The 16,442-nt window shown below is 34.3% G+C and overlaps 1 protein-coding gene across 1 annotated transcript in view; it reads left to right on the forward strand.

The window, feature by feature from the left end:
• The window catches only part of Dach2 (dachshund family transcription factor 2), a 525,789-nt gene that overhangs the window by 453,557 nt on the left and 55,790 nt on the right, over positions 1 to 16,442 (forward strand). The window contains exons 7-8 of the mRNA XM_057760701.1: positions 8,604 to 8,739; positions 11,175 to 11,258. Coding sequence (XP_057616684.1) covers positions 8,604 to 8,739; positions 11,175 to 11,258 — 220 coding nt within the window. The remainder of the gene's footprint in view (positions 1 to 8,603; positions 8,740 to 11,174; positions 11,259 to 16,442) is intronic.

Below are 16,442 nucleotides of genomic sequence, written 5' to 3' on the forward strand. Positions count from 1 at the left end.
AGTCTACATAAGTTATAAACTGATTGTCCCATTATCTCAAGCTTTTTATGAACTCATATAATTTATGTTAACCCATTATTCTTATCTATGTTAGCCACATGGCTAAGTACATTTTTCAACAGGGCAGGTCACACCCTGCTTCTTTGGTATCTGGACCGGACTGGGGAGGAATGGGTTTCCTCCTTCCCATAATTCTCCTTTTCCCATTGCCCCACCTCTACTCCCTGTCTGGTTGTCCTGCCTATACTTCCTGCCTGGGTACTGACCAATCAGCATTTATTTAAAACATAATAGACAGAATACAGAATTGTTCCACAACAAACATAGTGAAAGTCTAAAATTTGTTTTCTTTATATGTTAACAAATGTTTGCAGTTATAACCATGCAAGGATATTTGTAGTTGCTCATGAGATACTTTCTTTAAGTAAGACCTATCAATAAAAGTTCATAATGCCAAAACAAAAAACCTTGACAAAATTATATCCTTTTAATAGTCATTTTTGGAACAAAACATAAACTGTTTTTGGCAAGTTTTATTTCTCTTGTTATTGTTGTATCCTAACATTTTAGATATTATTATCAATATTCAAATCTAGTTAGTGGGATGACTAATACTTCCCTCTGTATTTTACTAATTGAATTTTTTGTTTGACATCTTCATACATATGTAAAAAAAACCCTAATCACTCTCATCCACTATCCCTCTCCTCACTCCTTACCAGTCACTTTACCAAATTCATTTCTCTTTTATTTGTTTTGTGGCTTCACTAAATTTATACAAAGTACTCTGTATGACTTTGGGTTTGGAACTTTCTATCAGAGCTGGGCACAGTGGTTCACCAAAGAGTATACAGTTAAAGATAATGACTCCTCTTTCATGATTGCCCAGTAAACGATAGTTATCAGGGCAGGATATTGTACCAATCCTTCTGCCAGATTCATGACTGATTGTTTACAGCACCAGTCTTCTGCTGAACCAGTGGAGGCAGCTGCAGCTTCTGTGAATTTGTGTTGGCAATGGATGAAACATACACAAAGATGACATTTCACAGATCTTCTTGTGTTCTGATTCTTATGTTCTCTCTACCCCCTGTTCGTTGTTGATCTCTGAGACTGTGAGGTTTGTATACATACAGATCAATGAAACTAGATCCTTGTTTTTTATCTTGCACAACACTCAACTTCAAATATATAAAGAACTTTAACATAATAATTGATACTATGTACCTCCTAGAGAATAATTAGGGAGAATACTTCAAAATAGAGGCCTAGAAAAGAACTCTGTGAATTGGACTCTGCCAGGACATAAGATAAACAGTCAATAAATGGCATTTCACAGATCTGAAAATCTGTACAGAAAAGAAAACTTTCAAACAATTAAAGAGAAAGCACCTAAAATGGAAAAGAAACTTTGCCAACTCTTCATAAATCAAGTGGAAGACTTCTTATCAAATGCTAATTTTAAATATATTGTATAAGCGGAGCCTGGTCTTTCATTCCCAGCCACCAAGACCTGAATAATCACACAAAAATATATTAATTACAACACTGCTAGGCATATTAGCTCAGGCTTCTTACTGCCTAGCTTTTATATCCTAAAATAACCTATGTCTATTATTCTGTGTATCACCATGAGACTGTGGTTTACCAGGTAAAGTTCTGATGACTGTCTCCTTTGGCAGCTGCATGACATAGCTCTGACTCTGCCTACATTTTCTCTATATCTTTGTTTGGGTTTTCTGCCTGGCTTTACTCTACTAAGTCATTGGCCAAGACAGCTTCTTTAATAACCAATGGTAATAAAACATATTCATAGCATACAGAGGGGAATCCCACATCATTTCCCCTTTTCTGTCTAAATAAAAAGGAAGGTTTTAATTTTAACATAGTAAAATTAAATATAACAAGACAGGTATCATGTAAGAATTAGTTACAATATTTCTATCTACTTTATCTTTTATCATAACTAAGAAAAAGATAATTATAAATAACTATTCTTCAACTCCATCAAAGACACCAGAAGGATATATTACCTAAGTTAACAGAAAGTACATTGTATGCAACTTCCAAATCTATAGAATGATAGAGACATCTTGCTATCTGGACAGTCACCCAAAGTTCTTCTACAACATTGGGGCATCCATCTTCAGCCTAAAGGCCCATAATATCCAGCAGACTTTCTCATGGAATAGGAACTTTCAAAGACAGGTCCATTTATATTGGCAGTTTGTCAGTCACTTTTATCTGTATCCTGCAGAATGTCTGGCAGACTTTTTCATGAAACAGGAACCCTGAAAGACTGTCTCACCTTTAGGCAAGTTCAGCGGTCATTTATTCTGTGAATCCTGGATGTCCAGGTCATACGGCATACCATTAAGCAGTCCAGGCAATAACAGTTTCTTGCTCAAATAACTAGCCTTATAACATTGAAGGCAAATTCAATAATAAGTTTCTTCAGTGCCCATCAACCTCTCTGAAATAATTTCTATGGCCAGAAACAGACAGGTCTCATTGTTGAGAAAAGTCTAACTTCTTAAAACATTTTAAATGCCATATTCTGTAGGTCTTTGGAGTGCTGAAGACTGTCTAACTGAAATATATCTCTGTACATCTAGAAAACCTAACTAATTTGACTACATTATAGATGACTATTAATCTGTAATTTTAATTATTTATTACATTTTTAAATGAGTTGCACAATCATAATACCTTAAACAAGAGCAGAAATACATATACACAGTGTAACAAAATCAACCATAAATTTGTATCAATAGACCAAGATCTATACCAATGCATAGTATTCATCTCTATAATATTACCCTTCAAGTGAAAACAAACTTTTATAAACAGTATTTGGGAATTTGGGTATAGCTGCTTCCTAATTTTTATTGGGTTGTTGTAATAAGAGCGGCGGGGCTGCGTCCCCGGCACCCGGCAGCCCTCTGGCTAGCTTATGCCCCGAAATAATTACATGGAAACTGTATTCTTTTAATCACTGCCTGGCCCATTAGCTCTAGCCTCCTATTGGCTAGCTCTTACATATTGATCTAACCCATTTCTAATATTCTGTGTAGTTCCACGAGCTGGCTTACCAGGAAAGATCTTAACCTGCGTCTGTCTGGAGTGGGAGAATCATGGCGACTCCTTGACTCGGCTTCTTTCTCCCAGCATTCTGTCTGTTTACTCCACCCACCTAAGGGCTGGCCTATAAATGGGCCAAGGCAGTTTCTTTATTAAATGAAAGTAACTCGTCCATCATTGGGTGAAGTATTTTGGGGGGTTGTGGAAACCTTTTAGGGTGTCTCGGTCCATCAAGCCACATTAGCCTCAAGGAATCTCCATATTCTCATCTTCTGTGGAAACAAAAGCAGATTCTTATTTACAAAGCATTATATCCTTAGACCTAAATTTTGAAGTCAAGATACCTTTAAAATATATGTTGGTTTAACTTAGCAGTCCCCACAATCAAATGTCTCTCTACAGTCAAAAACTTTAAAGAAAACATAATAGTGTACATAATCCAGACTCTATGTGTATTTTTCATCTTTATGTGGCTTTTATATTATTACTGTTTCTCCTTTAATCTATGTCTGTTTGTATATTTTATATTACTTTTACTGTCTCGTGAAAGACTTCATTTTATTTTTTAACTGTCTATACTTTTTTCTTCTCTTTCCCAAGCCTATGTACACTTATCAAACACTGTGACCCATTCAGAGATCTTTTTTAAAATCTGAATCTGTCTTTATTGTATATCTGTAATCATTTTCTGACCAGGAACACTATTTTTTTTAAGTGCTAAGTGGGCATGGTTAGGACCAATGTTTGTTCTGCCCTGACCAACAATGTAGAGGCATGTTTACCACCTCTGTGAGCTGTGCACATTGCCCCAGCTCCAGGGACTCAGCAGGCCTATGTCATGCATTAAGCAATTTGTAGCATACTGCTCACAGACCCCATTTAAATGCAGGACCTCCTGAAAGAGACAGTTTGTTTTTCCAGCATGAACCAGGATGTCAGATCTTAAAAGAAGTCATGCAATTTTTTACCGTTACCACTGAGTCATGAAGACTTCTCTTAAAGGAGACATGCTTCTACTTGCTGCCAGCAAACAGAGTCTATCTGAAAAATTGTGACTACCAAGAAGCTGTACTTAACTCTGCTCTTTCATGTCTAGAATTCCTTCCCAAGCTCTCTCAGTTTTTATGTGGATGTAGTTTCCCCTCATTGGCATGCCATTTTATAGGTGGAGACTGCTTGTTCATTTCCCTGGCCACCTGTACACAAATAATCAAACAGAAGCTATATAAATTGTAACACTGCTTGGCATATAAACTCAGGATTCTTATTGTCTCTCATATCTTAAAATAACCCATTTCTATTATTCTGTGTATCACCACAAGGCTGTGGATTACTGGGTAAAGTTCCAGTGACTGTCTTCTTGGGCAGCTCCATGGCATAGCTCTAATTCTGCCTACTTTCTATATCTCTGTTCAAATTTTCTGCCTGGTTTACTCTACTAAGTGATTAGATGAAACGGCTTCTTTAATAACCCATGGTAATAAAATGTATTCATAGCATACAGAGGGGACTCTCACATCAATATTGAGCATTATTATCCCTCATATAGCATTATCTATTTTCTCACTACAGTATTTGTGTGGATGCTTCTCCAGTGTTCTTTTATTTGTGATGAATTGTAATTTTTTACAAAGCATTGAAGAAGTTTAATATCATTCATTGTCAGTTGGATTATTCTGTTTTTCCAAGCAATCAACAATATTAACCATTAAAATCATTCCACTTCTATTATAGTAGGATAATAATGGTATGTTTATGTGTTTTCCTTACATAACAACACACTGATGTTGCTTCTTTAGTTATAATTTTCACAGCAGCTGCTATATTCTATTTTTATCTATTCACTTTGAAGTCCATTGAAAATAGATATAATTAAATTATATACATTTATGCAAATTTTCAATATTAGAGATAAAAGACAATCAATAAATTCTTTGTATTTTCGGTGCATATTCTGTCCTAAGACTATTAATAGTATAATACAATAAAGTCAAAATTTTGGTCTCACGTATTGAGTTACTATTATTTTAATATTTTATTTATTTTTATTTTTGTGTATTGATGTTTTTCCTGTATAAATGTCTGTATATAATGTCTATGACTGGTGTCAATGGAGGCCCAAAGAGATTGTTGGACTCCCTGTGACTGAAGTTATAAACAGTTGTGACCCATAATGTGGGTGCTGGATTCATTCCACATCCTCTGGAGGTATAGCCTGTACTCTTAATTACTATGACGTCTCTCAATCCTCACATACAAAATTGTTTTCATTAATGGATGTGTGCACAAGTGTGTGTTCATATATAACTACTATGTGGAAAACATGTATTACCCAATATGACAAGCAAGATTGAATTTTTGTCTTATGAACTTCCAGTCTCTCCAATGCCGTAAGAATTTGTGGTTTAAAAGCTCTATAGATCTTCTGAGTTTCCCCATATATCCCTCTAAACTATGGAAATGTTTTTCTTTTGTAAATGTTTCTATCTGTTTTGCTCTATACATTTCTTTGGATTGTGCCTAAGTTTTACTGGTAAAGCTATAGATTTAGCTGTATATCACACATTTTAGAATCTTGTTTTAAGACTTACAAACTAGAGAAATGTATTGAAAATGTACTATTTACAATATTTTTAGTGCAAATAATTTAGGTGGTATACTAAGTATCTACAACTCATTTCAGTAAAATTATTTAATTTTACCTAAATGCTAAGTAATAATTAAAATGCAACTTTATTTCTTTTTAATTTTTATTTATTTATTAAAAATTTCCACCTCCTCCCATCCTCCCATTTCCCTCCCACTCCCCCTACTCCCCCTCCTCCTTGCTCTCCAGTCCTCAGAGAAGTCAGGGTGCCCTGCCCTGTGGAAAACCCAAGCCCCCCACCCCCATCCAGGTTTAGCAAGTTACGCATCCAAACAGACTAGGCTCCTAAAAAGCCAGTACATGCAGTAGAATCAAAATCCGGTATCATTATCATTGGCTTCTCAGTTTGCTCTCATTGTCAGCCACATTCAGAGAGTCCGATTTGATCACATGCTCGTTCAGTCCCATTCCAGCTGGCCTTGGTGAGCTCCCATTAGATCAGTCCCACCGTCTCTGTGAGTGGGCGCACCCCTTGCAGTCTTGACTTTCTTGCTCATTTTCTCCCTTCTTCTGCTCTTCATCTGGGCCTTGGGAGCTCAGTCCAATGCTCTAATGTTTGTCTCTGTCTCTATCTCCATCCATCGCCAGATGAAGGTTCTTTATCAATGGCTTCTCAATCAGCCCTCCCATTTCAGCCATGATAAGCCTAACATAATAGTCTCAATCATATCTGCACTCTCCCTTTGACTATGTAATATAATATATAATATTTAATCAGGTTCCTGGCAATAGAGAAATAACATAGACATCTTTGAAAGGAAAGTGGCATTATTCTGCCTGCTGAAATGACATATACTGTAAAATATTAACTACTACTAATATAGTAATAACTTCTTTTTTTTATTCTTTTTTAATTAAAATTTCCAACTGCTCCCCGTTTCCCATTTCCCTCCCCCTCCTCCCACACATTGCCCCCTCCCCCCACTCCCCTCCCCCATCCCCACTCCTCTTCTCCTCCCCCCAGTCCATTCCCCCTCCCTCTCAATACTGAAGAGCAGTCCAAATTCCCTGCCCTACAGGAAGACCAAGGTCCTCCCACTTCCATCCAGGCCCAGGAAGGTGAGCATCCAAACAGGCTAAGCTCCCACAAAGCCAGTTCATGTATTAGGATCGAAACCTAGTGCCATTGCCCTTGGCTTCTCATCAGCCTTCATTGTCCGCCATGTTCAAAGAGTCCAGTTTCAACCCATGCTTATTCAGTCCCAGTCCAGCTGGCCTTGGAGAGCTCCCAATAGATCAGTTCCACTGTCACAGTGGGTGGATGCACGCCTCGTGGTCCTGATTTGGAAGTCAGGACCATGAGGGGTGCACCCAACCACTGAGACAGTGGGGCCGATCTATTGGGAGCTCACCAAGGCCAGCTGGACTGCTACTGAAAAAACATGGGATAAAACCGGACTCTCAGAATGTGGCGGACAATGAGAGCTGACGAGAGGCCAAGGAGAATGGCACAGGAACTTTCATCTGGCGATAGATCGAGAGAGAGACAGAGACCCAAATTGGAGCAACGGTCTGAGCTCTTAAGGTCCAAATGAGGAGCAGAAGGAGGGAGAACATGAGTATAGTAATAACTTCTAATGGCCATTTCATTATCTTAATTTAAAAAAAGTTTTTCTTCAGGGGTTTATAAATTTTGGGGCTGTCATGCAAAATCAATATGAAAATAAACAAGCACAAACTTGATAATCTATTTCTTAACATTATGAAGATTTGAATCTTGGTGATGTAATTATATAAAATTAGAGTATGTAGTGTAAGGAATTTATTATGGATGAAGTAAGTACTTTATAGAACATTTAATGTATCTACATGTATATTAGTGAATCATATTTATTCTGTATGTGCATAAACAGTATAATTTAGTTTTTATATTATTCATATTAACTTAGTGTTCAGATTGAACTGAAAATATAAAATTCATAAACATTGAATAGCCTCAATGTTTTATAAAATTTTATAATAATAAATCCTACACATCATACCAGATACCGATGAAAAGCTAAGCAATACTAAAGAACTGACATTGGTAGACAGTTTTGTCAGTTTATAAAACACAATATTGCAGTTTGTGATTTTTAAAATATTTTGTTGATAGAAATCAACATACGTCAGCTCTAAATTCTGATACCTTGAAGCCTATAGTTTCCAAATATTCCCACATTCAGACCAGCTATACATGTTGTATCAGGTGCACCATGTAGTACTTTTTCCAGAGTTCTTAGGGATATATATTTGTACTTGCTACTTAATTGGAAATAATGTTACTCTTCAGACCTTGGCATGAATCTTTATCAGTATAGATATTTATCACACCACACCTATATTTACAATTATTTATGACTTCTCTCTCTCTCCCCACCTGTACATGTACTCCTTTTGATACCAGATGTTTACATTGCATTGCATGTGTTTCTCAACTGCTTTTTTCTTTTCTTATTTTTCTTAGTCAGAATCTCTCATTGAAATTAGAATTCACTGATTAGTGACCTCCGGTCTCTGTCCTTGGTATTCTTGGCATTATTGATTCATGTTGACATGCCAGATTCTTTTATATGGAGTTTTGTATTTGATATCAGGTCCTTAATCATAATTTGACCCACTGAGGTATTTCTCTCTGTTCCTATTTATGCAATTTTAAGAATGAAAACTGAACCTAAATTCCTTTGATCCACTCACCACCTTCTATTATTTAATTCTAATTACATGGCATTAATTTTTTAAAAAAATATGTTTTAAGCATTTAAGTCCATTCCTTGTTCTGTGTACACTTGCAGGATAAGTGAGAGATGAGTATTTCCAGTGCTATTGCCAAAAGTATCTGGCTAATATCAGTGCATATGTGAACTGAATTATTTTGTGTTTCATTTTGTATCAGGAGCGGATCCCAGAAAGTCCTTCTCCTGCTCCCTCTCTGGAAGAGAATCATTGCCCCGGGAGTCAGACTTCCTCCCACCCAAGCAGCAGTGTGTCCAGCTCTCCATCCCAGATGGATCATCATTCAGAGAGAATGGGTGAGTGTTTGGCCTGAAACAAGCAATTGGGAGACAGTGTTTCAGGCAATTTCATACACCACAACTTTGACAAGAGGAAGATCCTGGAGGAACTGGCACTTCTTTCATATAAATGGCTTTTGAAGTAATACAGGAAATAGTGGAACATATCAGAATATGTTTTCCCTGAAAGGCCTTCCTATATTGTGACCCTCAATTTCATGGGACTGAAAAATACCATGAGATTTTTTGATACAATATAAGTCTCAGATGAATATGTTGATATGTACCATCTTCTACAGTTATAACATGCACAGCTTCTCTGTGATATTTGAGATAAGATATCCTTCAGACAGTCATTTAAAAATAACTAAAAAGAAAATCAATATACACTATGCCATAATGTTGTAAAATAGTTTTCCTCTACATTTTTGATTCTTAAGTTTTAGATCTTATAGATTAATTGGGATAGTGACTATGTGACACCTGAATTTGTCCACAGAATTTTTATAGTAGCTATCTTTAAATTTGTTTTGGTAGACCATTTAAACATTATTTGTTCCTTTGCCTATAATATGGAAATATTTAATTCCTTGCCTGTTGCACCGAATTATTGTGAGATCATATAACATTGACTCTGTGGGGAAAACATCACTTTATAAAGTAAAAGGACTGAGAAATATATAAGGTGATACATATGTTTTTGCTTTTTTACTTTGCTTAATATTTTATTCTCTATGATTTTACTTATCTATACAAATTTTTATTGTCAGAAGCAATCATCTATAATAAATTCTCAGTTTAAATAATTATGGATTGTTTTTGCTTGATAAAATGGACATAACTCTTGAATGTCTACACAATTCAGTATCCAATGTATATATTTCCTTGAAGGAAAATGATTTCTGCTTTTTTGTCAACAGCCTGTCTTTGGTAATGTTTTATGTCCTATAGATTACTACAGCTCATAGTAGTACTTGTTTTAGGATTTCCCAAAACACTAAAATTTGAAGGAGGAAAGGAATTTCAGAGATTAGGATATGTGTTCCATTCTAGATTTGTGCTATGAAAGGATAAAGATCATTTCTCCTTGATGGAACTTCATCCAAATCTATGTGTTTCAGTATTATATATTGTCTTTCTTTCTAGTTCTATAGTTAGCTCAGTGATTCTTAAAGAAAGATCTAATTATAAGCACTTATGGACTTTTTTCAGTACACTATGAATTTAATTCACTTGATCTTGAACATAGCTTGAGAAGAAACATGTTTTGATTTTCAGTATCTCCCTTGGAGATTCTAATGACCAGTATGCTTGAGGTTTCTGGTCTATAGTTAACTAATTTTTATTACAAAAAGAGGTATTTAATCTTTCCTCTAGTTTATGGACACAGACTACCTAGTTGTTACTAACTTGAGGAATATTGTTACAGGAAATCTAAGCAAGAGAAGAAGCTATAACTGAATAATTTTAATAAATCAAGAAACTAAAGCATATATTATGCTGTTGAGATAATTTGGTACTAGGATACTGAAAGAAAATGGGAAAGGTATCTATCTATATAATTTATATCTCTGAAGGAGAAAGAAAATCAATTATTGAGTGCTGGATAAAAGTTGAACATATAGGTAAATATATTTACTAAATCATATGGCCCAAGAGAAAGTATAACATACACTCCAAAGTAAAATAAAATATTTTGTAAGCAATTTAATATCTTAGAAAAATTATTGGAAAATAGTGTATATGTAATTCAAATGACAGTGATTGGTCACTGTAAGCACATTTCACATCTGCCCAAGCGTGATAGAAATGTTATCTACAATTGAATGGAAACGTTTAATAGATTTTAGCTGTAAAGTGACTGTATCTTATTTATAGAGCTATGTTTCAATGACATATGACTACATAGAAAGAAATGATAAATTGCAAATTAGTGTGTTCTGCTTCCTTGAGTATAAGTGTTTTGCAAAGACTCACAATAAGTGCCAGAAAATTATATTCTGCTGTCAATTTAAAATATATTTGGAAAATTTTTCACAGTAAGTTAAAGGCAAAATTATTTAATCTCATAGTATATTAATTCTTTTATAAATTCATAAATAAACATAAAAACGTAAATATAAAAATTATAGATATCCTGAAATATTTTGAGAAAACCATTATTTATGGAGCTAAATACTAATTTGTGTATTCATTTTAAAAGAAAAAATACATACATGATTTAAATAGTATGTATTACCAACAGTGCTAATACTAAATGTAAATGATACTTTAAAAACAACATGATTAATCATCTTACTTGCAAGATACCTGGCTATCACCCAAATATTCCTTTTACAAGACTATTTAAAATACATATAAATTGTTGGATTATGTTAGCCATTTATGTGCTTCTGAGAATTTCTATGCCTATTTTGCATGAAAATATACCCAGTTCCCTTTTTCATTTTTAGTTATGATACCCAACAATAGAGAAGAACTTATTGTTGACCAAGATAATGGACAAACCATAAAAAAATTCCAAAGGGATAATAAAGGTAAAATGATTTTGGTTTATTTGATATATGTATGAGTATCATACACTAAATGCCACATTGTTGTGTATGCAAGTCAGAGTAGATTAATACTGTCATTTTCTAAAAAATATGATTTTTTTTTTGTTTATGAAAGAAACAGTCTATGTTGGCAGACAGTTCCGGAAAGATAGGAGTCCATCATGATGGTGAGGGAGGCATAGCAACAGGCAACCCAGGACAGGAGCAGGAAGCTAACAGTTCACATTTTATCTTTGGACATTTCAAATTAAACTTTACTTATTTTGGGTTATAGATGGTTATGCCCTCAACCTGGTTTATGATCTGCTGAAGCATATAACTTAAAGTATGTCTTTGTAAAGAACAGGGAGTAGAACATTTTCAAGTGATTCTCCCTTGAACTGAAAGCTAAAGACATGAAAATACAGGAGGATATATAATCATTTGTTATAAGCTATGTTATAAGCTATGCATTATTGCTGCTACACTGAGTTGGATAGTAACTTATACTTTTGCATCAGTTCACTAAATGATCTACTTTTACTTTATAGAAGGCTATATTTTCTTTCTCTAATAAAATTTCCATATTATTCAGGACACAAGATTCACTTTGATGCATAATTAATGAAAAATTGCGTCTTTCTTCTGGAAGCTTAACTTGCTTCATTATTACCTAGATGAGCGTTTTAGCTGTAATTTAGTAAAGTGTATGATTGTAATTTCACTGATGCATGGTTGGTTTCCTTGCCACATGTTTAGTATTTTCTTAGCCAGACACGGAAAGACTATACCCTTTGGGACTGCACTGTGCATATGATTGATTGCGGAACAGTTGTCAGAATGGAGCAAGTCAGGTTCGGTATATTAGAGCTTAAACTCTTATGCAGGTAATGAAATTCTAGTTAAGAATGAAACTTCACTCATAATCCAACAATTTGTTCCTGAGACCACTTTCTTTTTGCAAGGCAGAACACTTTAAACACTGCTGGAACATCAGGATATACACACATTACATTTTTTTTCCCATAAAACACATAGTTGAATGTATTTTCTTTTCAATTGCTTTCAAATGGCACAAATAGTTTGGTCATATATTGATGAGGACATTAGTAGACAGTAGCTAACATGTTAAATTACATTCAAGTTATAATGGAATGTTTTCCTTAAAAAATGATTTTTCCTATCCACTTCTACCCATTGTACTTGAGATAGTAAGGCAAAATATCTTTTACTCAAATAGGCTTCAGTTATTGAAAGGGAACAAGTTACTCTTAACATTTATTAAGTATGATAAGTAAGCAGTTTATACAACTGTAGCAAACATATGCTTTCACATCTGCTTTGAATAATATCATAATGATTTTAAAGATGATTTATAGCTCTGGAAATTATAAAATGCAAATACTACCATTATTACCAAAATTCCAAAAATGAAGAAATGCTATTTTTTTCATATAACCTACTGCTTTTTTGCACATGGCAAAACTATTGTTACTATTATAATACATGTCTCAAATGATAAATTTTTGCATGGGATTTTAATAAGTGAGTGTGTAAAAGTTTATGCATTCTAGGATTTCCTGACAGTAAAGTCCATACAGACTGCATCCAAAATGACTTACCAAACTGACAATTTTATTTGAATTAAATGGTCTAATTAAACTGACTAATCATTGAAATTGAGTGTTTGATTTTATCTTTCTGTAGACTTTGCCAAATAAAGTAACCAAGTTAACTATTTATTATGACTTTGTGTCACATAGTCCCTTTGATGGTGACTTCATCATCTTTTTACCTCTAAGACCCCTCAGTAAAGAAAACTAGGACCACAATATTAAATTCAGGAAACTTAGTAAGCTTTCTTTCACAGGTCTTTCTCAGAATCTTGCAGCTTTACTTTTATTCTTTTATTATTTTATGGAATTATTACATGTAGGTTTGGGTAGCACTGTCATGATTAAATACAATGTTGTTTAATAACTTCATGGGTATTTCTACTGTTATTTCTTATGTCATACATCATTTTCCTTTCATGATCTATAATCTTTATACACCACTACTCTGATATCATTTTTTATAATTTTATCATTTTGAATTTCACTGGCAAGTTCAACCATAAAATATGTGATTTTAAGAGTTTAATAATTATTCTCTCCATCTGATTCCCCTTATATGTGCCCAATATGTCCTATGCATTCCTTTTACCTGTATATTTTTCTGATGCCGCAAATGCAATAGTGTGTTGCCACTTATCCACATATCCATTGTAGGACAACAAATTCTTTCTAGATTTTGGACAATTATAAATACAGATTGTGTAATCATTGATAGACAGTTTTGTGGGTTATATATTCATTTATCTGGAACCAATACTTAAGATTGTGATTGCTGAGTCAAACTTAAGAACTACTTTCTGTAGTGTCTGGATAATATTATATTCTCACCACCAATATATGAATATTGCAGTTCCTCCACATCCTTGCCAGTGTTTTGTGTTGCCTTTAGTTTATTTTTACTTGAAACCATACTCAAGGGATATACATTGATATCTGATTGTAGACCTAGTCTCATTTCCCTGAAGATTAGTAATATGAAACCTCTTATCTATCTATTAACTTTCTTCAAATGTTTCTTACTTTGCCCATTTTCTAATTGAATCGGCACAGTAATAGAGGTTATTGAGATTGAGAATATTTTACAGAAATATTGGTTTATTGTGAATGTATATTGTTTATATATAAAAATATTTAGAAGGGAGGTATACAATCAAGGTCCAGGATATTATGTTTATTTTAGTTTAGAACTATTAGAATAAATAGAATGGGATCAAACTGGATCCTCTGAATGTGGCTGACAATTGGGGCAGACTGAGAAGCCAATGATAATGGCACTGGGATTTGTCTTTCCTGCATGTACTGGCTTTTTGGGATCCTATTCTATTTGGATGCATACCTTCCTAGGCCTGGATAGAGTGGGGAGGGCCTTGGACTTCCCACAGCGCAGGGTAACCTGCCCTCTCTTAGGACTGGAGGGTGAGAGTGAGCTGGGGAGCGGAAAGGAAGTGGGAGGAGGAGAGGAAGTGAAAATTTTGATTGGTATTATTTATAAAGTAATAAAAAATAATCTGCTGAAAAAATGTACAAAAATTTTTGAAAAAATAGGAAAATTATATCTCATCTTGGTCTTTAGTTTTTATTATATATTCTTGTTGATATTCTGATCACGATTTCTCCTCTCCCAACTTGCTGTTCTTTATTAACTAATGTTTTTTTACAAAGTTTTTTACAAAATTAAATTTTCCTTGACTCAATACATAAGCTTCTCTTACTTAGAACATAGTCATAATCTTAAAATGACAAAACTGAAAAATTTGACATAACCTGGGTTTTGTGCGTTAGTTTGTTTTTGCTTGTATTAATGACATGTAACACCATTGTCCCGGGTAGCGGTGCAGGCCACTCGGACTGACAAGGCCCAAGTGAGAGGATGGTCCTCAGACACTAACATTGCCCCAGATCTTGGGCATCCGCACAACCTTCAGTGGTAAGAGGAACCTTGGATATCAACCCAGATCCCACCTGCAGTAGGGTCATGGCTTTCTGCTGCAACTCTGGCCTGGATGTTACCATGGCATCGGGTAGCAGTGCAAGCCACTGAGATCTGACTGTATATCTCTTGCTATAGCATGTCTGAAAATTTTAAGATGTCATTATTTTTACCACGTGTAATACTCCATTATGTAAATGTACCACATTTTCTCTGTCTAGTCTTTGGTTGAGGGACATCTAGATTGTTTCCAGGTTCTGGCTATAACAAATAATGGTGCTATAAACATAGTTTAGCACATGTTCTTGTGGTATAATTGAGCTTCCTTTGGGTATATACCCAAAAGTGGTATTTCTGGGTCTTGAGTCAGATTATTTTCTAATTTTCTAAGAAATTGCAATACTGATTTCCAAAGAACAAGTTTGCACTCCCAACAGCAATGGAAGAGTGTTTTCCTTACCCCCACATAAAGTGTCATCAGTGTTTTGATCTTTGCCTTCTGACAGGTATAAGATGGAATCTCATAATTGTTTTCACTTTCATTTCTCTGATGGCTAAGGATCTTGAGCATTTCCTTAGGTGTCTTTCAACCATTTGAGATTCATCTATTGAGAGTTCTCTGTTTAGGTCTGTACCCCATTTTTATTGGATTATTTGTTCTTTTTATGTCAAGTTTCTTGAGTTCTTAGTAAATTTTGGAGATAAAGGGACACATTTCAAAAATAAACTTTATGTGTACCATTTTCTACTTCAGTATGGAAACATATAACTGTATTTTTTTCTTAACATATTGATAGAATTATTTACTGAAACCCTTTATGCTTATAGGTTTTAAATTTAATCTATTTGTTTATGGAACTTTCCGTTTGGAATCTTTGGGTCATGGCTTTCTCATATTTAATTTTAATGATATTTTTGAATTGAAATAGATTTACATTGCTTTCTCCCTTCGTTTCATTCCTGAAGATCCTTCTAGTGACGTTCTCTTGAACCTAACATGTTTCTCAACACTTAAGTTCATAGATTTTTTATTATATATATTATTTTGATTATTATATATGTATATATACATATATATATATGGCTATGTATGCACAAATATATAAATATGACCTGTTGGGACCATTTTTATTGCTTATGTGTATATGGTTTCAAGTTCATAGATTTTTTATTATATATATTATTTTGATTATTATATATGTATATATACATATATATAAATATATATATATAAAAATATGGCTGTATATGCACAAATATATAAATATGACCTGTTGGGACCATTTTTGTTGTTTATGTGTATATGGCTTCAGAAAAACTTATAAGTAGTATCATCCCTGGATGAGGCCAGCAGTCAATTTTTGCCTATATTTCTTTGCCTAGTGTTGGGACCAAAGAAGCGGGTCTTGGGTTGTGAATAGCAGGATACAGGTGATATGAAGTAGGAAGCAGAGAAAATATGACAGGGAACAAATAACATCAAGGTTGTTTAATAAAGTTTTAAGGAGTTATTTTATATTTGCCTAACTTTTACACAATACATATTCATGTCTGTGTGTGTGTGTGTGTGTTAAAATAAGTTAAGCTACTTGGGCTCACAATGCTCCCCCATAGAAACTATAGACCAGCCAAATCCTTGGA

This window comes from Chionomys nivalis, chromosome X, assembly GCF_950005125.1.
Source record: "Chionomys nivalis chromosome X, mChiNiv1.1, whole genome shotgun sequence".
NCBI lineage: Eukaryota > Metazoa > Chordata > Mammalia > Rodentia > Cricetidae > Chionomys > Chionomys nivalis.